This window comes from Plecotus auritus, assembly GCF_963455305.1.
Source record: "Plecotus auritus genome assembly, chromosome: 12".
Classification (NCBI taxonomy): Eukaryota; Metazoa; Chordata; class Mammalia; order Chiroptera; family Vespertilionidae; genus Plecotus; species Plecotus auritus.
This window is the reverse complement of record NC_137778.1, coordinates 45,029,784-45,054,948: the sequence shown is the minus strand read 5'-3', so window position 1 is coordinate 45,054,948 and position 25,165 is coordinate 45,029,784. Positions and strand designations below refer to the sequence as shown.

General features: G+C 53.2%; 9 protein-coding genes across 10 annotated transcripts; 5 read left to right on the top strand and 4 right to left on the bottom strand.

The window, feature by feature from the left end:
* Positions 1-246: 246 nt before the first annotated feature.
* H1-2 (H1.2 linker histone, cluster member) lies at positions 247-4,348 on the top strand. 2 transcript variants are annotated; one of them, XM_080648205.1, is made up of 4 exons: positions 247-942; positions 2,612-2,645; positions 4,028-4,068; positions 4,182-4,348. In XM_080648205.1, exons 1-4 carry the CDS (start codon positions 305-307, stop codon positions 4,195-4,197), a joined length of 729 nt encoding a protein of 242 aa, XP_080504331.1. In that variant the 5' UTR covers positions 247-304; the 3' UTR covers positions 4,198-4,348. The 2 variants fall into 2 exon arrangements, with proteins under 2 accessions (XP_080504331.1, XP_080504332.1); XM_080648206.1 differs by lacking the exon at positions 2,612-2,645.
* Positions 4,349-6,953: 2,605 nt separating this feature from the next.
* Positions 6,954-7,364, bottom strand: H3C3 (H3 clustered histone 3; the record flags this gene model as incomplete). Its single annotated transcript, XM_080648215.1, has 1 exon — positions 6,954-7,364. The coding sequence occupies one exon, from the start codon at positions 7,362-7,364 to the stop codon at positions 6,954-6,956; it is 411 nt and encodes a 136-aa protein (XP_080504341.1).
* Positions 7,365-8,455: 1,091 nt separating this feature from the next.
* On the bottom strand, positions 8,456-8,848 carry LOC308237493 (histone H2A type 1; the record flags this gene model as incomplete). The annotated part of the gene is made up of 1 exon (XM_080648226.1): positions 8,456-8,848. The coding sequence occupies one exon, from the start codon at positions 8,846-8,848 to the stop codon at positions 8,456-8,458; it is 393 nt and encodes a 130-aa protein (XP_080504352.1).
* Positions 8,849-9,187: 339 nt separating this feature from the next.
* H2BC3 (H2B clustered histone 3) lies at positions 9,188-9,568 on the top strand (the record flags this gene model as incomplete). The annotated part of the gene is made up of 1 exon (XM_080648234.1): positions 9,188-9,568. One exon carries the CDS (start codon positions 9,188-9,190, stop codon positions 9,566-9,568), a length of 381 nt encoding a protein of 126 aa, XP_080504360.1.
* A 4,117-nt stretch (positions 9,569-13,685) lies between these two features.
* On the top strand, positions 13,686-14,078 carry LOC308237491 (histone H2A type 1; the record flags this gene model as incomplete). Its single annotated transcript, XM_080648224.1, has 1 exon — positions 13,686-14,078. The coding sequence occupies one exon, from the start codon at positions 13,686-13,688 to the stop codon at positions 14,076-14,078; it is 393 nt and encodes a 130-aa protein (XP_080504350.1).
* A 1,210-nt stretch (positions 14,079-15,288) lies between these two features.
* Positions 15,289-15,699, top strand: LOC308237484 (histone H3.1; the record flags this gene model as incomplete). The annotated part of the gene is made up of 1 exon (XM_080648217.1): positions 15,289-15,699. The coding sequence occupies one exon, from the start codon at positions 15,289-15,291 to the stop codon at positions 15,697-15,699; it is 411 nt and encodes a 136-aa protein (XP_080504343.1).
* Positions 15,700-20,381: 4,682 nt separating this feature from the next.
* LOC308237506 (histone H4) lies at positions 20,382-20,693 on the top strand (the record flags this gene model as incomplete). The annotated part of the gene is made up of 1 exon (XM_080648239.1): positions 20,382-20,693. The coding sequence occupies one exon, from the start codon at positions 20,382-20,384 to the stop codon at positions 20,691-20,693; it is 312 nt and encodes a 103-aa protein (XP_080504365.1).
* A 2,254-nt stretch (positions 20,694-22,947) lies between these two features.
* Positions 22,948-23,259, bottom strand: H4C1 (H4 clustered histone 1; the record flags this gene model as incomplete). Its single annotated transcript, XM_080648238.1, has 1 exon — positions 22,948-23,259. The coding sequence occupies one exon, from the start codon at positions 23,257-23,259 to the stop codon at positions 22,948-22,950; it is 312 nt and encodes a 103-aa protein (XP_080504364.1).
* Positions 23,260-24,609: 1,350 nt separating this feature from the next.
* Positions 24,610-25,020, bottom strand: H3C1 (H3 clustered histone 1; the record flags this gene model as incomplete). The annotated part of the gene is made up of 1 exon (XM_080648216.1): positions 24,610-25,020. The coding sequence occupies one exon, from the start codon at positions 25,018-25,020 to the stop codon at positions 24,610-24,612; it is 411 nt and encodes a 136-aa protein (XP_080504342.1).
* Between the last annotated feature and the right edge of the window lie 145 nt (positions 25,021-25,165).

Here is a 25,165-nt window from a genome sequence, read left to right as displayed (position 1 = left end):
GCGGCGTCTTTGCAGTTACAGGAAAAATAAATACCGGGCACGAAGCCTGAGGCTTCTCGGATTCTTTTCCGACCGACCCCGGGGGGTTGGGTGCGGAGGATTTTAATATTTTCCCCCTTTTGTGAAGTGTAACAAACACAACTTGGGCGCACGGCGGCGGCGCGGAGCCTGCCAGCCGAGGGCGGCGGGAGCACCAATCAGCGCGCGCCTGCGCTCTATATATTCGGTGGCGGCCCGCGCTGCGCCATCGGCGCTTCGCCACTTTTTTCCAACTCTTTCCTAGATCTTCGTCATCGCCATCACCATGTCGGAGACCGCTCCCGCCGCGCCCGCCGCCGCGCCCCCCGCGGAGAAGACCCCTGTGAAGAAGAAGGCGGCCAAGAAGCCCTCCGGGGTGCGCCGCAAGGCGTCCGGACCGCCCGTGTCCGAGCTCATCACCAAGGCGGTCGCCGCCTCCAAGGAGCGCAGCGGCGTGTCGCTGGCCGCGCTCAAGAAGGCGCTGGCGGCCGCGGGCTACGACGTGGACAAGAACAACAGCCGCATCAAGCTGGGCCTCAAGAGCCTGGTGAGCAAGGGCACCCTGCTGCAGACCAAGGGCACCGGCGCCTCGGGCTCCTTCAAGCTCAGCAAGAAGGCGGCCTCCGGGGAGGCCAAGCCCAAGGCCAAGAAGGCGGGCGCGGCCAAGCCCAAGAAGGCGGCCGGGGCGGCCAAGAAGCCCAGGAAGGCCGCGGGGTCGGCCACCCCCAAGAAGAGCGCCAAGAAGACCCCGAAGAAGGCCAAGAAGCCGGCGGCGGCTGCAGGGGCCAAGAAGGCGGCCAAGAGCCCCAAGAAGGTGAAGGCTGCCAAGCCCAAGAAGGTGGCCAAGAGCGCCGCCAAGCCGGTGAAGGCCAAGACGGCCAAGCCCAAGGCCGCCAAGCCCAGGAAGGCTGCCCCCAAGAAGAAGTAGGTTCACAACCGCTTCTAAACCCAAAACGGCTCTTTTCAGAGCCACCACCGGTCTCAAAAGCGAGCTGAGCACCACTCCTCCCCTATTGGCCTGCCCCCCCCCCCGCACCCGTCCCCTTTAACCTTTTACTATGGCAGCGTCGCGGGCGCGCCCTTGGAGATGTCTGCAGACCCCTGGGAGCAGGGGGTTCGTGTGGGCCTGGGGAGGGCGGTTGCTGAGCGGTGACAGCCAGACCACCCGCGCTGGGAACGGGGCTGCTGAGCGGTGACGGTCGGGGCCGTCCCTGCAGCTCGATGCTGGCGGGGTTCCTGGTTCGCTGGGCGGAACCGCCCTCGGCAGCCCGTACCCCACGGGCCTGTGGACCGGAAAGCAGCCCCGTCCTACCCGCCCCCCCCCCCCTTCCTGAGTCGCGGGGACGGCACGGCGCGGTCAGGCCGGAAAAGCATTCGAAAGTCCCGCCCGCTCGCCGGTTGGCGCACTCCTGTCGTCCTCGTCCCGGATGTCATTGGACGGGGCAGCTGCTGTCGCACTGTTTGCTTTTTTTTTTTTTTTTTTTTTTTTTTTTTTTTTTTTTACTTGTTTTGGGTTTTTTGTTGTTGGGTTGAGTTTGCCCTGCTCGCCGGCTGTGGAAACGCCTCTGGCACGTCTTGGGAAGTCAGGCGGCTGTGGCCTGGGGCGGGTTTTGGCCTCCAGCCCTGGGAGGAAGAGGCGCGGGCGCCTTCTCGCTCCTTCTTCTCATTCCCGTTTTCCTGGCGACAAAAAAGCGCCCTTGAGGAATGGCTGCCGCCCAGGGCACGGCGGCGGCGGGGTCTTTCTGTGCCTCGGACCCTGTCACCTTGAACTTGGGTGTGACCGGTCGGAGCGCATCCAAAACAACCTTTCGTCGCCATGTTGTCCTGGCGGGCGGCTCCCCATCCTCCGTTAGACAAACACGCAAACCCTGGAGAGGCTTTGAACGCCGTGTGTGTGTGTGTGTGTGTGTGTGTGTGTGTGTGTGTGTGTAAGAGAGAGAGAGGGAGAGAGATCCACGCGGGAGGAAAACGCGTCGGTGGGCCCTTGGGTCTGTGCCTGTGAGGGGGATGTCAGTAAGGGCGTTAGTTCTCATCGAGTGTCATCCGTGGGTTGTGTGACACTCGGGGCGTGTCTGCTGGATGCAGCCCGGGGCAGTTTCAATCCTGCACGGAGGTTTCTCCAGACACGTTCCAGGGGCGGGGCCTCGGGGTCCTGGGTCTGCTGCCCAGGCCCCTGGGGGTTAATTCCCGCTTTAGGGGGGTGACTCGAGTTCACGCGCCCCGCCCCGCCCTCCCTCCTGGGCGCAGAGAGCTTAATCTTCCGCGTCTGTGTAATCACTTTGAACAGAAGGACTTTCACTCACGTCTGTAACACACACACACACACACACACACGCACGCACGCACGCACGAAGAAAGACGGCTGTCTCATGTTTTTTTCACAGTCATTTTTCTGTTGTTAATGTTACATTTAAAATAATTGTGAGCTCTCTGCATTTCCGTGTACAAGTATGGGTACGAATATATGGATCATTTTTGATACGTGAATGCATGGATGTTTTTATAGGACTTATGGATCTATGAATGCATACGGATAATATTTTCCTCAAGACCATTTAGTAACTGCCTTTTCTGCCTCCCCTGCCCTCCCCAGTCCACCCCCACTGGAGACAGGACCTTTATCACAGGTAAATCCCATGCAGAGGTGAACCAGTTGTTGCTTTTCTATTTTGTCCCTTTGATCTTTCCAGCCGTTCCTAAGGCCAGATCACACGGGTTTAAGTGCCGCTCACAGCTCTGCAATGCTGAGAATATAAGAGCCATAGTAGATATGCAAGTAATTGGATGTCACATAAAGAGATGTTATAACAATGACCTGAACAGCTGATTGAGCTGGTTTCCTCTCATTACTCCTTTCCAGAAGTCTCTGGTAATTCTGTTTTTTTGTTTATTTATTTTGCTTTTCCATAATTACTTTGGGAAGCTCCCCCTTCCCACCCATTCAGAAACCTTCAACACCCTATTGATAGGCTTCTTGGGACTTTATTTTTATAGGTTAAACTGAGGAGATAAGTTTCATATTCAAGACCTTTTTATGCTTTCCCATTTAGTTTGTACTTTTCTCCAAATACATATTCCCATTTTTATTACCCCTATTCCCAGTTATTTTGTTTTCTCTGTTCCTGCTGGCAATCGCGATCTGATATTATAGATCTCTGGAGGGCCAGTATTCCATCAAGTGTACATAGGACATACCCAGCGACTGAAGGAATCTGTGCACAAGCGAATTTATCTCCGCAGCAGTGCTAGCTGTTCATAGCCACAGAAATGAGGAGCAAAGACACAGGTGGACTCATTCTAAAAACATCGTTTATTTAACCCAGTATGTCGACAACATCATCAGATCGTCCCGTGAGGTTACTTAACATGGAACCCCCTTTTCATGCACAGGTGACTTATTTTCCCACTATAAATTGATGTTCATGATGTAGTTTTGTGTTTGTAATCTAGTGTAGGTTTTAAAGGATCACCAAGTTGTATAAACTTCAGGCCTCAGAAAATTGTGATCTATTCCCTATTTGGAAAATTTTAAAAAATGAACACATCAGTGCTTTTGTATTTATTAAAAGGGGGCCTGGGTGAAGGAGAGACGAGTTCTACAGCGGCTCCCCTTTGTGGGTGAAAAAGGAGTTCTGTCCTGCGTTCCTGAGCAGGTCACAGTGGGTAGTCTCGCCCCAGGTGGAACATTTCAGTAAAAGGCTCATTTTTGCCTTTGAAACCCAGCAAAGAGCTTGCTGATCTGGTGGAGCTGATAGTAGCCAGTTATGCAGACACCAAGCTACAGAGAAAGAACCAGGCACTGAGTAGGTCTTAAATAAATTATGTAAAACCCCAACTCCCCAACAGTGTACCCACAAGGGCTTTCCAGAACGAAAGTCCTCAGGGGTAAGGGGTTTGGGGCCATGGGTCTCGCTGGCTGGTCATGTTTTATGAGGGTGTGGCCAGGGAGTGCCGTGCAGCTCCAGGGCTCAGGAACTGAATTTAGGCCTCGGCCTTATCTTTGCTGCAGGCATTGAGACCCGCAGGAGCAGAGCAAGGACAGTGGCCCAGGTACAGAAGGTCAACAGGGTGGAAGCCCCAGGTGCCTGCCTCGCCCCAGGGAGACTTTTCCTCCCCTGACTTTTCTCCCTGGAGATAACTTCTGGGCCTCGGTTTTATTTCAGCTGCAGGCCCAGATAAGCCACAAAACCAGCCCTGTCTGCCTTTAGGACCAGCTGCGTTGAATAATGTCCCCCTGCTCTGGGGCCTGCCAATCAATCAGTGGAGACCACAACCCTGAATGGACGCACCTGGCCAGCTGCTGAATGTTATATTAAGATGCGTCCCTGGGATCTCCCCTAAAACCCCAGCCTTTAAAGCCCTGAGGATGGAGGACCCAGGGTGCTCTCTCTCCCCCAGGAGCACACCCTTCCCCCCCCCCCCTCCAGGCTCTCTCTTTACTATGAGCTTCCTCACCCCCAAGCTCCAGGGGTGCTTGCTTCCATTACCTCCATGACTGGTTTCCTAAGCCCGTTTCTTCTAGAATTACTTCTACCTCTCATTTACCCGATACATGTTCTCTTACAGTTTGGGTCTGGACTCTGAATTCTTTCCTAGCCGGAACCCAAGTACCGAGGAGGCTGAACCCAGGTTTGGCCGGACCCCGCTGGTCAGACACCTGGTGATGGTTCCTGCCGCCTACATCTTCACCTTCACAGAAGCCCACACCTTGTCCCCCTGAGTCCGGGGTTGGCCATCTCTTCCGGCCGCCTCCGGGAGGTGATGACCAACACGGAGAAGGGACTGGATAGGGGGCTGGGGCTACATGTTAAATCAAAACCACACATTATGTTAGGACCCTTGGTTTCCACCGTCTGTTCACGTTGTCGCTGAAAACCACCTTAAGAGAGCACATTGCTAGGCTGTCTTCACGTGCAGGGTGGGGTGTACTTGTGACGCCCACTCACTCTTTGCTGTGATTGTTCTGCTGACATTTATTTTCCCTGAAGCGTAAAGGGCCTTAGGTTAAGTAATTGCTATAATGGTGAACGGTGCTGCGTGACTTCCTTCTCGTGGCCCTTAGTCCAAGCACACAAACCAACGCTGTTTCGGGGGGGGGGGGGGGGTGTCTTAACTCCCAGGCTGCACCTTAAGCAAGTGTTGTCCATGGTCCTTGGGCATCTAGGTGAACACACCTTTGAAACTCCCCCTTTGCGTCTTCTTCCAAATCGGTACCCACCCATTGTCTTAACTATCCTGTCCTCAGCCGCTGCCTTGCTCTCTCCCACCTCCTTCTCTCTCCCACCTCCTTGTAATATTCCCTAATTTCAAACGCAGAAGAGAAATGGCAACACGCATGAATAAGCCCAGGTGCCTAGCAACGGACAGTCATTTAAGATCTTGCTCCCTGGCACATGTCTGTTTCAGCTCAAATAAACTCAAAAAGTCTCTACAGGGGTGGGCCTTTATGTCCACACCTTCAGCATCTGAAATCCCACTGAACTTTGGACAGTGATAATCTTATCTTCCCGGCTACATAGATATATTTAATGGACGCTGGTGGAGAGCACCGAGGCCCGTTTCATTCCCGTGAGCGACAATCTTATTTTACTTTAGGTAGGCCACAGTTGGGTTCTGCAGTCAGAAATGAATGTGTGTTGTTGTTGTTTAATATATTTCTTTATTGATTTCAGAGAGGAAGGGAGAGAGAAAGAGAAACATCAATGATGAGAGAATCATTAATCGGCTGCCTCCTGCACACCCCCTAGTGGGGATGGAGCCCGCAACTCAGGCATGTGCCCTTGGCCAGAATCGAACCCAGGACCCTTCCGTCTGCAGGCCAATGTCTGTAGGCCAACGCTCTATCCACTGAGCCAAACAGGCCAGGGCTATTTTTTGCTTGTTTTTACTGGGAATTTTGTGCAGACGACACTGCTGTTAGGAAGATTTAACTGTAGTGTGTTTGATGGATTAAAGGGCAGGAGTAACGGTGTTCAGGAGCCTCTATAAGTATATTTTCGTTGCTACTTCATAACTGTAATTTTGCTACTGTTATGAATCGTAATGTAAATATGTGTGTTTTCCGATGGTCTTAGGCGACCCTGCTAGCGGTTCTCAACCTGTAGAGCCTAAGACCATCGAAAAACACAGATATTTACATTACGATTCATAACAGTAGCAAAATTAGTTATGAAGTAGCAACGAAAATAATTTTACAGTTGGGGGTCACCACCACATGAGGAACTGTATTAAAGAGTCGCGGCATTAGAAAGGTTGAGAACCACTGCTCTATCCATACAAATAAGTACTCATAAACCCTGTTGTCTGAATTCGATTGAACAGGACACAGAGATAGTCAATACTGCTTCTGACGATTAAAACAAGTTTCAATTGAGAATTCCATGAAAAATTGAAATCCAATAAAAAGCTACTATTAGCTTCTATCTATGCGGTGAAACTTCATCTAAATGTCCTAAGGAACCCAGAGAAAGACAACTACCATGTGATCTCACATGTGGATCCGAAGGGACAAGATAAACTGACAGGATAGGAACAGTCTGAGCTGTCGGAGGGAAGGCCTGGGGTGGGGGTGGTGGATGAAACGGGGTGAAGGGATCAGGGAAAGCCCTTAAGTGCATAAGCCATGGAAGCAGAAGTCAGTGCAATGATACGGAGGGGTGGGGGGTGTCAGTAAAGCGTTGTACGGGAATACACGCAGGTATTCAACCCTTGTAATTGACCCACGGACACTTAAAGGACTTTCACCTGAATATAGAAACCGCCAATAAATACTAGTAAGTTGAACATTAAAAATCCTGTCTTTATCTTAAAATTTCCCCAGAAATTTCTAGTTTTGGGCCCAGCACTTAGGATGTGCAGTTACAGCCCCTTTTACGTGAAGTTGTGGGTGGCTCTGAAAAGAGCCTTTGGGTTTTCGTTGAGTTTTGGGCAATAGTTTACGCCCTCTCCCCGCGGATGCGGCGCGCGAGCTGGATGTCCTTGGGCATGATGGTGACGCGCTTGGCGTGGATGGCGCACAGGTTGGTGTCCTCGAACAGCCCCACCAGGTAGGCCTCGCACGCCTCCTGCAGCGCCATGACGGCCGAGCTCTGGAAGCGCAGGTCGGTCTTGAAGTCCTGCGCGATCTCGCGCACCAGGCGCTGGAACGGCAGCTTGCGGATCAGCAGCTCCGTGGACTTCTGGTAGCGGCGGATCTCGCGCAGGGCCACGGTGCCGGGCCGGTAGCGGTGCGGCTTCTTCACGCCGCCCGTGGCCGGCGCGCTCTTGCGGGCCGCCTTGGTGGCCAGCTGCTTGCGGGGCGCCTTCCCGCCCGTGGACTTGCGCGCCGTCTGCTTCGTACGAGCCATTGCAAAGCACCAAAGGTAGCAAACAGCTAGAATGACAGTCCGGGCGCTCAACCGGTATATATAAGGCAAGGCCCGCTCTCATTGGATAAGGCATCTGTCCATCAAGACCCGTAGGGAAGTTATTGGAAACTCCATCCACTTCCGGACCGCGCTTCTACTGTTTTTACCGCTTTTCTCTACAATGTTCTTTGGTTTTTCTCCGCAGAATTTAATGTAAATATTACAATTATATATCTCGTGTCCTGAATAAAAGTTTTAAATGTTGGCCCCGGAAACTGGCTTTCCTCTGATGTTTTTGAAAAAGCGCGCGCTACACGGGATTGGCCAAGTAATTTTTGAGCCTCATTCAAATTTAGGAAAGCCAATTTCCCGTCAGTTTCTTCATTTTCTATTTAAATGTAGAGATTTTAAAATGTTTCTGTAGGTTTTTTTCTAAATGCCTACGTAACTCGATTTCACATTTGCTGTTAAAGCTACAGTAACATTTACTTTGCATTACGTATGGGGACTCTCATACGTTTCACAATTTCAACTGAGAGTTGTGGGAAGTGTGGTTAAAGAAAAAAAACAAAACCTGAAGCGTGTACGTGGTACAAAAAGATGACTGAGCCTTGTTAAAGCCACGCTGGGCGCCGTGTTGAGCAGCTCCGCCTAAGACCCCACTCCGAGGCCTGCAGTATTGCTGTTACTTACAACCCACGAGGGCCGCGTAGGAGATGGGAAAACTGGTGACAATGTGTCCTGTTGAGATGCAAAACAAGTCGAGTTATTGCCGGTGGGTCACTAACTATATTTGCATTTAAATAGTCACCTTTCACCAGGCGTTGTTGCTCCCGTTTTCTTCCGGTTTAAGCCCGGCGGGCCTGCAGCACTCATCCCCTTCATTACCGGGGATTGTCAAGTGTCCTTGCACCCATTTTCCTCTGCTGATGCTGTTGTTTTTATTGGAGTTAATGTTTACACACTGCCATCTACTGTCAGACTGAGGAATTAGTAACTGTTAAAACACGGAAATTCTCGTGCAAGCCCTTTAGGGAAAAGATGGGTGGCTCTGAAAAGAGCCTTTGGTTTTGAACGTTGCGGTTCGCTCCTCACTTGCCCTTGGCCTTGTGGTGGCTCTCGGTCTTCTTGGGCAGCAGCACGGCCTGGATGTTGGGCAGCACGCCGCCCTGCGCGATCGTCACCTTGCCCAGCAGCTTGTTGAGCTCCTCGTCGTTGCGGATGGCTAGCTGCAGGTGGCGCGGGATGATGCGCGTCTTCTTGTTGTCGCGGGCCGCGTTGCCCGCCAGCTCCAGGATCTCGGCCGTCAGGTACTCCAGCACGGCCGCCAGGTACACGGGCGCGCCCGCCCCGACCCGCTCGGCGTAGTTGCCCTTGCGGAGCAGGCGGTGCACGCGGCCCACGGGGAACTGCAGCCCGGCCCGCGAGGACCGCGTCTTGGCCTTGGCGCGCGCCTTGCCGCCCTGCTTTCCGCGTCCGGACATATTGTCAAACTTTTAGGCTGCAGGAAAAGCTGCAAAGAAGAGACGATGTGTGAATGTTAAGTGGAAGAAACCCTTTTATAGCTACAGCTTGGATAGCGCGATAAGACATCTGATTGGTTAAAATATGTTCTGTCCAATAGAAAAGAGAACTGTGTATTTCTTATTTGCATAGACAACGCCCCTCAGCGACATGTAATGGCTACCCAATCAGAAGTCAGAATTCTCCATTCCTCATTTACATCGAGAAACATATATATACTGAATGAGCTCTCAACCCTTCACCCTTAATCTCAGTTGTGGAAACTGCGACTCGCAATTCTACAGCCTTTTGCAGACGCCATGCCAGAACCTTCCAAATCTGCTCCCGCCCCGAAGAAGGGCTCCAAGAAAGCCATCACTAAGGCGCAGAAGAAGGACGGCAAGAAGCGCAAGCGCAGCCGCAAGGAGAGTTATTCCATCTACGTGTACAAGGTGCTCAAGCAGGTGCACCCCGACACCGGCATCTCGTCCAAGGCCATGGGCATCATGAACTCCTTCGTCAACGACATCTTCGAGCGCATCGCGGGCGAGGCGTCGCGCCTGGCGCATTACAACAAGCGCTCCACCATCACGTCCCGCGAGATCCAGACGGCCGTGCGCCTGCTGCTGCCGGGCGAGTTGGCCAAGCACGCCGTGTCCGAGGGCACCAAGGCCGTCACCAAGTACACCAGCTCCAAGTGAGGAGCTGCGGCCGCTGTCAAACCCAAAGGCTCTTTTCAGAGCCACCCACTTCCTCTAAGGAAAGCTGTAACTGCCTCTTGGGAGCGAGGTCACGGTCTCGGGCTGTGGGTTCAGTTTGAGCCCTGACTTTATTCCGTGTAGTTGCCCAGGTTCCATCTCCAGGGTCGCTTGGCTTTAAAGTGCAGTACCTTGCGCTGTGCCTGCCCCAAGGCTGTCTAGTTCACATTTCCTCCCACGTTCCCGGTGCCCTTAATGAAGCCTCGAGGTCTCCATTAAAATGCACCTACCAATGGCCACTCTGCTGACTCTGCAGCTTTCCGATGGGGGTTTGCAATGCCCCGCTGGGTAGGCAAGCCGTTCCAGGACTTCAGAAAGTGGGGACCCCCGAGGGATTCTGATCTGGGCTGCTTTGGAGGGAGGAGGAGGGTCGGTCTGGGCAGCCACCCGGGCGCTCCTTCCTGGGCCTACACTCACCTGGTCTTGGGAGCTTTGGGGGGACACTCGGCGACACTGCGCGCGGCTCCTTGGGCACTGGTTTCGGCGGGGTCCGCCTCGAGCCCTTTTCGCACAGGTGACCTGAGATGGCTCTGATTTCTCACGAGAAATGTCTACCGGTGGCCACGGTCAGTCTGAAACGCCTGTGAATTTTTCTCACGTCCCAGTAATCCCGGTGCCACTTCCTGGGCCGTGGACGGTTCAGCGATTCCCCTAGAAGGGTGGGTTCCCGCTCTGATAGGGGACAAAGGATTTGAATTTCCCGCCCTTCCATCCATAGGTGGCGCCACCTGGTGGCTGACAGCGATGGTGGCGGGGGAAGGGGGTGGAGAGGAAGATGCACGGCCTGTTCTGTGCCATCCTTTCTCCGGAGTCGCTGGGACTCCAAAACCCATCCATCCAGACGGGAAGGCCCTCGGTTGGGAAGAGGGTCCGAGGGGTCTACGTCCCGGGCTGGGGGAGGGGAGGAAGAGCTGGTGAAGAATCGCTGTTCACTGCTTATTACTAAGGTGGGGGGGGGAAGGGGGGTTTTTCCTTCGGTGAATGAGCATGATGAAGAAATACTGTAAAATCTGAAGTTGAATTTCTCAAAAAGGAACCCCTTTTAAAGGAAAATTAAATTTCCCCCCCACAGCCCAACATAACAGCTGACCCAATGTATGAGAAATTATTTCTTTCTCAGCATATGCGAAATACAGTTTTGAAAAAGGCACTTGCCTTAAGTCAATAATTTCTGTTGTACAGATTATAAAAAGACCCCTCCCCAAATAAGTTAGTGAATTCAGGCTCTAGTCTAAGAATCACGAACCCTCGTGTTCTTCCCTGGAGCGGGAAGAGCTGGCTAGGGAGATTATTTCTTATTCTATTCAACATGACCTCCGGAGGGGTTATTTTCACCCCCTTTTGTCCTGTACAACTTTGTCTGCTTGCTATCAACCTCGCCATCTGTCCCCCGCCCCCTCCCCTCTCATTTCTTCTAAATATTTAATACTTTACCTAAACCTATACTCTTTAATTGACAACCTTAAAAAAAAACATTAGGCCTCCTAAACTCAAACCTATAAACATTATCTGTCCGGGTACCTGGCTGATGCTGAGGCTAACCCCTATTTTGTAAAACTACTACTGTTTGGAATTCTCTGCTGTTTTTTTAGACGGCCTCTTATTCTAAAAAATAACTTTGCTTTCCAGCCTGCTTTAGCCTGCTTGAATAATGAGGAAGATGAACTTAGCTATCTGACCTTGTAGGCCAGAGACTAGATACGCCCATACTCTCAATGCCACGCCAGGTGCATTTTTTAATTGGATAGAACTGTGTTGTTTTCAAGGCCAGCAGCGAGATAACCACTGAGCACACAGAGGGCTGGCTCTTTAATAAAAAGGGAAGTTCTGCTTGTAGCTTTGCTTGGAATCTGAATTCATTTTCTCTAAGCCCAACGGTGAATAAAGTGTGACCCCAAACCCTCCGAGCATTGCTTGATTATTCCGGTTCTCTGCAACAACGCTTCCCAAGTGAAGGAGGAAATAAGAATAAGTCACCCTGGCCTGTGTCGCTCAGTTGGTTGGGCTTCGTCCCCGGCACCAAAATGTTGCTGCTTCGATTCCTGCTCAGGGCACATGCCTGGGTTCGGGCTCTATTTCTCATCTCTCATCTCTCTCTCCCTTCCTCCCTTCCTCTCTCCTAAAAAAATCACTAAATATATTTTTTAAAAATCAGATGCCTGGACTCCATGGTGGCTCCATGGATCTATAGTGGGGAGCAGTAACAAGACAGAAACAAACTTGTTAATCTCCCCAGGTGATTCTGACCAGGCACCAGCTTTGAACACAGGGGTCGGTCCCATCAGCCTAAGAGAAATCCTGGAATGGTGAGCAAACTACGGGGCTCCCTGCGTAGGGTGATCTACTCTCAAACGAGGCCTGGTTGTCCTTACATAGTTCTGTTTACTTGCAGCAAGTAAAGGGGACGGGGACTCACCTCCAGTGCTGCCTCCCAGAAGGGAGGCGGGGACAAGGCTTATACACACCATGTGGTCAACTGCATGTTGATTTCTTCTTTGCAACCAACTACACATACCTGGTTGGGTTGGAGCCGAGTGCATCTGCTTATAGCTGTGTCTGCAAAATACTGTTGTGCATTTTATCATTTAGCAAGAAGACCGTTTGGGAAACAAGACCTCGAGACCCTTGTCCTCACCGAAGGGTTTATACACGCACTTCCCTAATAAACACCCACATTTTCTCCAGAGCTGATGCTCCCCGTCAACGAAGAAAACAGGAAAATAACCTGGACGAGATCCCCAACTCTCTTTTCCGTCATGAAAAGTTTTGCCATCTCCTTACCCAGGTTCTGGGTGCCTGGAGCCCGTTGAAGAGGACTGGGAGACTTTAACTTTAGAGGGAAGATGACTGAGAATTCTGGAAAGAGAAGGAAGGTCCACAAAGGTCCAGAGACTGTTCACCTCGGGGAATGAGATAGTGTAACCGCACAACCAAGGGGTCTGGGCTGCCTGTCACTACTGGAGCCATTTAAGAAGAGACAGGGTTGAATCCTAGATGAGCGTTTATTCCAGTAATGCGGGCAGCATGGGCGAGCAGCAGGCCATCCACAAAAAGCCTGCTCACCCCCAACATAAGCCAGCTGTTTATTGGATCGAAGGACAAAGATGACGTGGGGAAATAGGAATTACGTGCATGGGAAAGCAGGCATGGGAGAACCCCTACAGGTTACAGGCCATGCGGGCTGGAGGGCAGCTTTCTGAAAACAACCAGCATCCTGGGTGTGGTGCCCAAGTGGGAAAAGAAGGGGAGGGGGATGGGAACGGCACTGGGAAATGATGGCAAAGGCGTTTCTCCCAGGAGTTCACAGTCCTTGGTGTCATTAATTCTTAGTAAATAACCAATCTGGGCATCCACGTTTCACATTCCTAAAATGAAGACGGTACTCATGCTCTGCACTTCAAGGCTGACCTGAACGTCTCCAACCCAAGATGTGAGTGACGTGGAGACGCAGTGGCTGTCTTAGGCCACCTCCTCTGCAGATTTCATTGTTCAGATTCTTTAAGAAGCCTTGGGCCACCAAAAGGATTATTTTTCCTTTCTCCCTACATTCTGAGTTCTAAAAGAGTTAAAGCAACGCGTGGTATAGAAGTACCTCTTTTTCTTTCTTTCTTTCTTTTTTTAAATGTACCTCTTAAATGTTATCCATTTAGAAATTGCCCTGCTTGTATTTCTTTCCAAAATCTCGATTCACAATCCAGGAACCGGACGAATAACCAATTGTCTGAGGACAATAATTCCTGCCTGACTGCGTGTAGGATAGTATTTAGGGGAGGAAAACACAAATTGATTCAATTATTAGTAAAGAGAAAAGAAAGAAAGGTAACGGTTCATCAGACCGGATTAGAATGGAGCAAAGGGAAAAAGAAAGAAAAAAAAAAAAAACAAAAAAAAAAAACCTCGCCTCGTATGCAAATGAAGGAGGCAGGCTCTACGTTCCCATTGGTTCTAGGGAAGTGCATGCAGCCTACCTCCCGTTACTATAAATACTTGCCTTGCTTCCCCTCTAGTTTCATTCCTCTGGTCTGTTTCTCAGAAGGGACTCACACCTTTTCAAAAAATCATGTCTGGACGCGGGAAGCAAGGAGGCAAGGCGCGCGCCAAGGCCAAGACGCGGTCCTCGCGGGCCGGGCTGCAGTTCCCCGTGGGCCGCGTGCACCGCCTGCTCCGCAAGGGCAACTACGCCGAGCGGGTCGGGGCGGGCGCGCCCGTGTACCTGGCGGCCGTGCTGGAGTACCTGACGGCCGAGATCCTGGAGCTGGCGGGCAACGCGGCCCGCGACAACAAGAAGACGCGCATCATCCCGCGCCACCTGCAGCTGGCCATCCGCAACGACGAGGAGCTCAACAAGCTGCTGGGCAAGGTGACGATCGCGCAGGGCGGCGTGCTGCCCAACATCCAGGCCGTGCTGCTGCCCAAGAAGACTGAGAGCCACCACAAGGCCAAGGGCAAATAAGGAGCAAACCGCAACGTTCAAAACCAAAGGCTCTTTTCAGAGCCACCCACGCCTTCACTAAAGGGCTTGCACTTTACATATCGGAGCGGAGACGGGAAATTGACCTTTGCTGTAATTTCTCAGCCTGACAGTAGGTGGCAGTGTGCAAACACGCCCAGAAATGCCACTGTTGACTCCAATAAAAACAAGTTTAGCATCAATAAAGTGAGAAGGTAGCGGAGATACTTGACATTACAGGTCATTAGGGGATGAATACTGTGGGCCCTCAGGGCTAAACCATGGAGAAGACAAAGTGGGAGCAAGGGTTGGTGTAAGGTGTCCATTTACATACAAACGTAGTAAAGCAACAGGGCAATAAAACCGCCCTTCACTGAGTTGTTTTGCATCTTAATGGGACACATCATCCCCTACTCTCCCATCTCCGCTCCGGGGCCCTAGTGGGTTTTAAATGTGAAAGCCTTGCCGCTCCCCCTGGAGTTCAGTCACTTAGGCGGAGCTTCTCAACACGGGGCCCAGCGTGACTTGAATGAGGCCCACGGTCATGTTTTTGGTGCCACTTACACGTTAGAGAATTTTTCTCCCCTTAATCACACTTGTTACACAAGTCTCAGTTGAAATTGTGATACGTATGTGTACGCTGGTTAGTGGGTAGTAAATGTCACTGTAGCTATAACACCAAATGTGAAGTCGCGGTAAATAGACATTTAGGAAAAAAGCCTACAGAAACATTTTAAATATGTTTAGAGAAATGAAGAAACTGACAGGAAATTAGCCCTCCTAAACCGGAATGAGGCTCAAAAATTTGCTTGGCCAATCCCATGTAGCGCGCGCTTTTTCAAAACGATCAGAGGAAAGCGTTTTCGGGGCGAAAGCTAAATTTCTTTATTCAGGAAACCAGGTATATTTTTGAATACTAACATTAAATTCTGCGGGGGAAAAACAAAGACCATTGTCGAGAAAAGACGCAGAAAAGGTAGAGGCGAGAAAGACTAGAAAACGGCCGCTGTTGAAAGGGTGGGTGGAAGTTAATTTCTGATGTAAACGCCCGGGGGGCTCCTGGGATGCGGAAGTCGACGCGGCTTCCAATCACTTCCAGCAGGACTTAATGGACAGATGCCTGGCCCAATCAGCGTGGGCCCTGCACTATAAATAATGGTTGAAAGCGCTTGATCTTGTCTTTCCAGCGGCTCCCTGCTCCTGGGTGTTAGAAATGGCTCGTACGAAGCAGACAGCGCGCAAGTCCACGGGCGGGAAGGCGCCCCGCAAGCAGCTGGCCACCAAGGCGGCCCGCAAGAGCGCGCCGGCCACGGGCGGCGTGAAGAAGCCGCACCGCTACCGGCCCGGCACCGTGGCCCTGCGCGAGATCCGCCGCTACCAGAAGTCCACGGAGCTGCTGATCCGCAAGCTGCCGTTCCAGCGCCTGGTGCGCGAGATCGCGCAGGACTTCAAGACCGACCTGCGCTTCCAGAGCTCGGCCGTCATGGCGCTGCAGGAGGCGTGCGAGGCCTACCTGGTGGGGCTGTTCGAGGACACCAACCTGTGCGCCATCCACGCCAAGCGCGTCACCATCATGCCCAAGGACATCCAGCTCGCGCGCCGCATCCGTGGGGAGAGGGCGTGAGCTCCGTCCTACCCATTTCACTGAAACCCAAAGGCTCTTTTCAGAGCCACCAAGTTCTCCCTTAGAAGAGCTGTGTGCAAACTGTCCAGTGTTGCGGGCCGGCCTGGCCATGGCACCCTCAGCCCCAGGGCGCCTTATGTTCCATCCCAGCTCAGCCAGGCTCGGTGACCCTGAGAGGGGCGGTGAAGGATTGAGAGAAGAGAATGAAGCTGGGTCTGGGTGGGACGCTGTCCTCTGATGGAGAGCTAGCGACAGCCGCGGACTACAAGCCGTGTCTATTTTACAGCAGATGCCACGAGGCAAAGGAAGGGCGTGGTCAAGATGTTTACAGCATTCTCGTGGGTTTCGGTCCTACTCAACTACCTGCACCTGAACTCTATCAAGCCCACGTCACTCAGGCACGTGGGCCCACGTGTTGGGACCACAGGTTCATGCTGACAACTCCAGCTGTTGGCTATCATGGTGCTGGGAGGCTCTGCCCTCCAGGCTGGGACTTGCCCGTGGCCGTGAGAGGACTGTGCCCTCTCCTTAGTCCGAGGCTTGGACCTGTCCAGACACTGGCCGCTCTCCACAGTTAGGATTTATTTCCAGGAAGGAATTCTGGGGAGAGTCCAGTACAGCAAAGTAATTGTACAGATGTCTGCCCGCCCCCCTGTGAGAAAAAACGATGTTTCAAGGCAGTAGTACCCTGAATACCGATGTAGCAGAAATCCGTTTTTGATTGAAAATCTGAAATGCCAGCAGGAAGTGTAACCGGTTTTGCATTGGGTCCGTCTTGTGCACATCGGCATTAAGGCCCGTCTGGCGGCTGTCCGTAAGCCCTGGAAGCTTTGGCTGCGTCTTAGTGAAATCAAGTTGCAGGCACTGATCGCAGAACCTGCCTTTCCCAGCCATTTTCTTCTCAATGAAATCGCAGACTTCTGGGAGTGACTCCTCAGCCTCAGAACCTAGAACTCCGACTCAGAAGCAACCTGCAATAACATGCTCAGTGCAATGTTCTTGAACCTTGTAGCGAACTTGTGGTAACAGCAACACGTGACTGGAAAGGGCTGGTGGGCTCCTTCATCGGAGCAGCATTTGTGTAACTTTTACTTTACAGCGGAATGCGGGAAATATCAAAACACGGTGGGGTGGGGTGGGGTGGGGTGGGGTGTGGAAGATACAAAACAACAATCGCTGTGCCTGAAAGCTCATCGCTCTCATTGTAATCGCTTTGAACGGAAATGTTACTGGAAAGATGGGCAAGGGATGGGGCTGCCTGGCCGCCCTGGGCCTAGAGAGTGTGGGTTCCTGACTTGGTGTAGGAAGCATTTCCGAACACGAGTCCAGGGGGTTGTGAGAATAAAACCGTGGAGACAGGGACACCAGGAAGGGCCCAAGGGAGACGCAGCTCAATAGAGGGACCAAGCGGGCTCCCTGGGCTCTGCAGAGAGAATGGGCCAAGCCGGGCTGCTGACAGCTCCGTGATAACCGGACGGTGAGCCCCGGACGGTGAGCCCCCGTGCTTTCCCGGGGTCCTGTCTCTCGAGGCCGAAGAATGAGCTCCGCGGAACCGGAAGATTTCAGCAAAGATTTCAGCAGAGTGTGGGGAAGTTATTACAAACTGGCTCAGGCTCCCCGCCAGGGGAGGGGGCCCCAGGGTGGGCTGCCCGCTGAAGCCTTGCGGTCCAGGGGTTGTATCTGTGCTACAAGCTGCTCAGTGACTCCCGGGTTGATTCCCTCCATTGTTTTTGCCCCACAACCGACCTGCACTGTCCCCGTTTCCGTGCGTGCGTTCACCTTGTTGCTGCAGGCCCTCCCTTGGCTTCCCAGGCCTCCCGCTCGCTCGGAGCCCAGGAACATTTTATATTTTATGACTTCTGCGTGGCTGGTCCCTGTGGTTAGGCAGCTCAAACTGCCGCGTGTGCCGCCTGCCCCAGCCTGTGCTCCACCCGCCTTTGTTCTCCGCTGCCCGTTCGGCCTGCGCTTCCAGTTAACCCTCTTGGCTGGAGAGTCAGAGAAGAAGGGACTCGTGGGTCAGCTCAGAGGGTTAGACCAGGACAAAATCCACAGGCCCAAACCCAGATGTAATAACACCTGACCTAATGGCAGTCCCAACCTCTCCCAGGAATATAATTTTATTTATTTTTTTAAAAAAATATATTTTATTGATATTTTACAGAGAGGAAGGGAGAGGGATAGAGACTTAGAAACATCGATGAGAGAGAAACATCCATCAGCTGCCTCCTGCACACCTCCCCCCCCAGGGATGTGCCCGCAACCAAGGTACATGCCCTTGACCGGAATCAAACCTGGGACCCTTGAGTCCGCAGGCTGACGCTCTATCCACTGAGCCAAACCGGTTTCGGTTTAGGAATATAATTTTAAACCACCAGTCTGGAATTTTCTGGCAAAGCTCTAGGAAGGAAATCGGTTGCATGGGCCCTCTCCATCCCATTAGAAAGAAGAGGCAACCTGCAAGATAAAAATCCCCTTATTTCCTTTCCCCCAAAGAGAAATCCTTTCGTCACTTTTGTTCATAGGTTGCTTGCTCTATCCCTGTTCCTATAAAACTTACTTATTTTGTACAACTCCTAGGAGCGCCCTTTTAGTTAGTGACAAGTCGGATGCTGCCGGGTTCAGGAATTGGTTAATAAAGCCAATTAGGTCTTCAAATGGACTCAGTTGAATTTTGTTTAAAAAAAAAACCACGATAAAATGCCGTCTCTTATTTTGAACATTGTATTCTAGGGGCCTCATGTATATCTTAATGCTCTCATGTGTTAGTTCAGCAAAATTTTGAAAATAATGCAAACCTCTAGGAATGGCTGCATTTTTATCACTGTCACTTGCATACAATTCCTTCAGCGAGTATGACAGCTTTCCTGGAATTGGATGAACCTGCCCCAGGAAAGGACAGCACCCCTCCACCATCTCACGCTGAACAGGGCGTCAGCCCCTGGCATCCGCATTCTTTCCCTCTGCGACCCCTCACTGTTTACGTGGAAGCGCCCTGTCCGTGCTCGCGTTATGCTGGAAATGTTCTGGAATCCTGCATGTGCTTTAGCCCTGCCTGTATTATAAATATTTTACGCGGAAGTCAGGGCGATGGGAACTGATTGTCAAAGAACTATCAGCTGCAACCGGGAAGGGGGCCTGGCCCTGAACGGGTTTGCTTAGGGCAGCCGGGAGGGTGTGGGTCTGTGACTTCCTGCACGAAACGTTTCAAAACGGGAGTCCGGGTGAACTTTAGAGGACGTTTATTAAGGCTGGGACCCTGACACAGGAGCTGGGGACGTGAAAGCCCAGTCTGCACTGCTTGGCTCCCTAAAAGTCAGGGGGAAGGGGGCCTTGGGGACGGGTTCAGGGCCTTTGTCTGGGACGAACTGCTGCTGCCTTGGTTGCAGGCCTCGTGGGGTTCCTTAGAGCTTAGAGGATGCTCCGTGGGGGGATTTTGAGGGGGGGGGGGCATACTCGTGGGAAAAAGAGCGCGCACTAGACCCGTGGTCGGCAAACTGCGGCTCGCGAGCCACATGCGGCTCTTTGGCCCCTTGAGTGTGGCTCTTCCACAAAATACCATGGCCTGGGCGAGTCTATTTTGAAGAAGTGGCGTTAGAAGAAGTTTAAGAAATGTGGCTCTCCAAAGAAATTTCAATCGTTGTCCTGTTGATATTTGGCTCTGTGGACTAATGAGTTTGCCGACCACTGCTAGACCTTCGTTTTGAGGGGTTTTAAAGGCTGGGCATTTAGAGAAGTTCTTACGGGAGGATCTCTAGAGAATCCCCATCAGCTTTGTGCTGACGCACCAGAATGAGATTTATTCTCTTCACCCCACCTGTCCTTGGCAAATGGCGCTGGTGGGATTTCTGCTCTGTCCCCCCGAGTAGGTGGTTTGAGCTCTCTGCCCTCTGGGAAGAGCTGCAAGCTACTTTTTTTTTTTTTTTAATATATTTTATTGATTTTTTGCAGAGAAGAAGGGAGAGGGATAGAGAGTTAGAAACATCCATCAGCTGCCTCCTGCACACTCCCTACTGGGGATGTGCCCGCAACCAAGGTACATGCCCTTGACCGGAATCGAACCCGGGACCCTTCAGTCCGCAGGCCGACGCTCTATCCACTGAGCCACACCGGTCAGGGCCTGCAAGCTCCTCTTAAGCGTCCCCGGTTTAGGGGAGACAGGATTCCCCAGTGGGCTGCACACGGCCTTGGCTGTCTCGTTCCCCTGCTCCATGACCCAGTCTCAGTTACGGACAAGCGTGCGTCCTGGGCGTAAACACGGCCAAGAAAACTCAGCTTCACCGACAGCTTGAGAGCAGCAGCTCACCAGTTCCAACCCCAAAGACTGGCTGGGTTGCTTGGCAACCCACTTCCCCACTCCTTTTTCTCTAGGGGTTTGGGCTTCTTTTAATTCCATGTTGGAAATGACCCAAAAATACCCATGGGATGGACCGACCTTTAAACACACCCACAAAGGAGCTAATTTCTCTCGTGTACATGGTAGACCCTCCTGTTGGGGATTTCTTATTTTCTAAATAACAGAAAATCTCCTTTCTCCGTGTTTCCTTGATGGGGTAGCCGCAGGGGCGGGGACTGGGCTCTTTCCCGCCTTTTCCGGTCTGTTTCAAACCAGGTCCGCCCCCTCGGTACTTAAGAGGCTGCAGCCGGTTTTCCCGGGGACAAACGTCTCTGATTTCGCTGTCACCATGTCTGGACGCGGCAAAGGCGGGAAGGGCCTGGGGAAGGGCGGCGCCAAGCGCCACCGCAAGGTGCTGCGCGACAACATCCAGGGCATCACCAAGCCCGCCATCCGGCGCCTGGCGCGGCGCGGCGGCGTCAAGCGCATCTCCGGGCTCATCTACGAGGAGACGCGCGGGGTGCTCAAGGTGTTCCTGGAGAACGTGATCCGCGACGCCGTCACCTACACGGAGCACGCCAAGCGCAAGACGGTCACGGCCATGGACGTGGTGTACGCGCTCAAGCGCCAGGGCCGCACCCTCTACGGCTTCGGCGGCTGAGCCCGTCCCCCGCCTCGTCCCCCGCCAAAGGCCCTTTTCAGGGCCGCCCATTCCCTCTCGGAAGAGCTGAGCGCGCTGTCCTGCTTCTGTTCCTGTGGATTTTTTCGTGTTTGATGCCAGCGGGGCCTTAACCTTTAGCAGGAACTTTAGGCCCAATGGGGGCGCCGCACCCAGGCTGCGCAGGGGCCCGAGTGGCGGCGCCCTCAGTTCTGGAGGGAACTGGGGTACAAGCAGGAAAGCGGAAGCAGGTCTGATGGGGCGAAGGAGCAAGAAAGGGGAGGGGGAAGCCAGGTTGGGTAAAAGATTTCCCAGTTGGAGGCTGGCTCTTCGTCTCACTCCATTTGCCCGGGGCCCACCCGCTCCCGCCTCCCCCCAGGCCCGGAGCTGCCCCCTCCGCAAGCCCGGCGGTGCCGGATTTAAGTGGGCCTGGGCCTCATTCTTTTCCATTCACTTGCAGCCCGCACCCGCCCTGAGCCGCAGGCGGAGCAGTTGGTGAATTACCATCGGTAACCAGACCAGGACTCAGGGGTCTAACCGGGCGTCTAACTCGCAGCCCCGAGGCCTCACCTTGCCTTTGGGGAAGGAGGGGCTCCCGCCCAGGTCACAGCCTCTGCCCTGCGGCTCCTGCAGGTTCCCCTCCCTCCTCCTTTCAGGGGCACCCTCCACACCCCTCTGTGTGCCGAGGGCCGGTGCTGCGGTTGAAATGAACAAGATTAAGGAAATTCAAGGCAAATTTAAGTCTGACATCTGTGTAGCCTTGTAACTCAAGGCTAGCTAGTATTGCCCCCATTCTGAATCCCATTCACTGCGTTCAGGTAGGGGAGAGGTGATAGACCATTAAAAAAAAAAAAAAATGATGGTGCCCTGGCTGGTTTCGCTCAGTGGATAGAACGTCGGCCTGGGGACTCAAGGGTTTAGGGTTCCATTCCTGGTCAAGGGCACATGCCCCGGTCTCGGGTTCAATCCCCAGTGTGGGGCGTGCAGGAGGCAGCCGATCTATGATTCTCTCTCATCATTGATGTTTCTATCTCTGCTCCCTCTCTGAAAATCAATAAAAATACACTTATTTAAAAAGAATGATGGTGAGGAACATTTTCAAAGACGCAGACTATTTTTTAAATGAATCTTTATTGTTGCAAGTATTACACATGTCCCCTTCCCCCCCCCCCATTGACCTCCTCCAGTCCGCCCCCCACCCCCCGCCCCCAGGCCTTCAACACCCGGTGGTCTGCGTCCGTGAGTTATGCAAATATGCATATAAGGTTCTAAGATGCAGACTATTAAAAACCGATGTCAATCTAAGGACATCCATATTGTGTTTAAACGGCCCATGATTTAAAAGGGAGGGGGCGGGGGTCCGGGGAAACAACGTTAGGACTCACAGCAGGTTAAGAGCAGAGCCTGTGACCGCAGAGCGAGCTCCTACACAAATGCAGAGGCCGCAGGTCCGGGAAGTGGTTAGCGACCCGCGTTAAGACACTGACCCCTTCTTCTATTCTACGGAATTTACAAACTGCTTAGCCTGGGGCTCAAGGGGGGCGGGGGGCGGGGGGCGGGGGGCGGCGTGAGAACGGACCTAAGAAAGTGCTAGTGATATTTAAACCTGAGTTCACCCAGTTTGTGGGGAAAATGGGGGTGAGGACACTGAGCCCGAAGCCTGGGCGGAGAAGGACGAGTGTCCAAAGCATGTGAATCCTTCGTGACGTCGCCAGGGCAAATGCCGTTGGAATAGCCAAGGCTTTGCTGGAAATGTCTAATCCATCCGACTCCCTTGGAGGGGGGGGGGGGGGAGGAGGGTTGGCTGCAGCCTCGCAGACCCGCAATTTGCAGAAACTAACTCTAGGCCAGCGACGCGTCCAGGGCTCCGCGTCCCTGCAAACTGCTCCTCCCCAACCAGGCGTTTCTTTGCTTGGTCCTCTCACAGGGTACGAGGGACTGCTGGTGTCCCTGCCAGAAAAAAACAAAAAAAAACAAAAAAAAACCCTAAGTACCCTAGAACTTTAAATTCGAAACCCTCCCGTTTGCTTCTTCCTCCCGATCACCCCGAAGCCGCCAATCCCTCCCAACGGGCCCAGGGCGCCCCTGGGGCCCTGTGCACAGACTGCCGGGGGAGCCCCCATCGAGCCTGAAGCTCCTGCTAAGGCTTCAAATCCCCGCCATCAAACACGAGCACCACAGCCGCGCTCAGCTCTTCCGAGAGGGAGTGGGCGGCCCTGAAAAGGGCCTTTGGGGGGAGATGAGGCGGGGGACGGGCTCAGCCGCCGAAGCCGTAGAGGGTGCGGCCCTGGCGCTTGAGCGCGTACACCACGTCCATGGCCGTGACCGTCTTGCGCTTGGCGTGCTCCGTGTAGGTGACGGCGTCGCGGATCACGTTCTCCAGGAACACCTTGAGCACCCCGCGCGTCTCCTCGTAGATGAGCCCGGAGATGCGCTTGACGCCGCCGCGCCGCGCCAGGCGCCGGATGGCGGGCTTGGTGATGCCCTGGATGTTGTCGCGCAGCACCTTGCGGTGGCGCTTGGCGCCGCCCTTCCCCAGGCCCTTCCCGCCTTTGCCGCGACCGGACATGATGGCTTTGCAAGGAGAAAACCAAGAGCAAGTGGCGGGGCGGGAAAGAGCCCGTTCTTATATAATCCGCCACCCTCCCCGCCCCCATCCACCCCTCCCTCAGCCGATGTAGTGATTGGACGGCGCGCTGGCGGGAATGTGACGTCACTGCCCCCCCGCCTTGATCCCGCCTCCAAACCGTGGTACTCGTGGGGGACGGGGGAGGGGAGAGCCAGAGCGCAGCTGGAAAGAGTCTTGATGGGTCTTTAACTGCAGTTACTCTGGACTCTAGAGCAAGGAGGTTTCAACTTGGCTCGCCAACCCCTATTTCTCAAGTTGGGTCCAAGCTTGACTTCAATGGTAACAGCTTTTTAGTTCTGTATGTTTCTGTGCTTCTTGGGAAAGGAATGCCATGGTCCACCAGCCACACGGCTCAGGCTCTGGAGCCCAGCCCCCTGGACGGGATTCCCCGCCTGCTGATACAAGCTGAGCGACCGTGGGCGTGCCACTCACCCTCTTTACATCTGTTTTATCATCTGAAAAGGAGGGTGATAATTCTACTCACCTCAGGAGGTGGCTGTGAGCATTAAATGAGAGAATGCCTAGAGGACAATGAACCTCCATGACCCATTGTTCTCACTGCTGCCGACCTCTTCCTCCAAATACCTCTCACCTGCCCATGCCTCCCAGTTGACAATTACTCGTGTACTTTCTCATGAAATCTCCATTTCAGTTACTCTTGAAACCAGCATTATTCCTAGGCTTTTCTGTTATGTGAGTCAGTACATTTCTTTCTACACTTAAACAGGAGAGAAAGGATGCCTAGAAACTGCTTACAGCAGAGTCCAGCGCAGAGGCATGCTTCATAAGTACTGTTATTATTAGAGTAATTTGTCTTATTCTGAGTAACACAGAGAAGGACCTAGAGGAGCCCTGAGGAAACTCAAGGTTCCAAAAGATATTCCAAGCAGGAAAGACAACATGAAAAGGCAAAAAGGTCATTTGACAGTAAATATCGGTGAGAATACCAAGACCACAGGTAGAGATGGAAGTTTAGTAAATGACAAGCCTGCCTTTGAGATTTTGGCCGCATTCACCCTTGGAATGCCAATGTCTTTCACGTCCCTCAAACTTGGGCTCCTGTGTAGGACTTAAGACCAGCACCGCAACTCACATTGGGAAGGGCCAGGCAGTGTTTACAGGGCGCAGAACTCGGAGTACGGTGTGCCTATGGCCAGTGTATGCTGTAACTCCCGAGCCCACGAACACCCATATGAACCCACTGCGGGGCAGGTAGTGTCTCCCCAGCCCTTTGCTGCAACAGGTGGGTGGCTCTGAAAAGAGCCTTTGGGAGAGGGGAAGAGGGGAGAATCAGGCCCGCTCCCCGCGGATGCGGCGCGCGAGCTGGATGTCCTTGGGCATGATGGTGACGCGCTTGGCGTGGATGGCGCACAGGTTGGTGTCCTCGAACAGCCCCACCAGGTAGGCCTCGCACGCCTCCTGCAGCGCCATGACGGCCGAGCTCTGGAAGCGCAGGTCGGTCTTGAAGTCCTGCGCGATCTCGCGCACCAGGCGCTGGAACGGCAGCTTGCGGATCAGCAGCTCCGTGGACTTCTGGTAGCGGCGGATCTCGCGCAGGGCCACGGTGCCGGGCCGGTAGCGGTGCGGCTTCTTCACGCCGCCCGTGGCCGGCGCGCTCTTGCGGGCCGCCTTGGTGGCCAGCTGCTTGCGGGGCGCCTTCCCGCCCGTGGACTTGCGCGCCGTCTGCTTGGTCCGAGCCATGACCGATAAAGTGTGAAAACAGGCAACCGCTCGTGGAGTACGTCTCCTGGAGTCGCTGCCGGTATTTATAGGAAGTAATGTGCAGCGATTGGGCGGGAAACATGTTTAGATATTACGTTACAGGTTCTGATTGGGGCATATGGAA

Excerpts from the sequence above, each read along its gene's own strand:
- H1-2 (XM_080648205.1), top strand. The coding sequence starts at position 305 with ATGTCGGAGACCGCTCCCGCCGCGCCCGCCGCCGCGCCCCCCGCGGAG. Across the intron at positions 943-2,611 it reads AAGGCTGCCCCCAAGAAGAA|TCCACCCCCACTGGAGACAG; the intron begins GTAGGTTCACAA and ends TGCCCTCCCCAG. Across the intron at positions 2,646-4,027 it reads AGACAGGACCTTTATCACAG|GCATTGAGACCCGCAGGAGC; the intron begins GTAAATCCCATG and ends TCTTTGCTGCAG.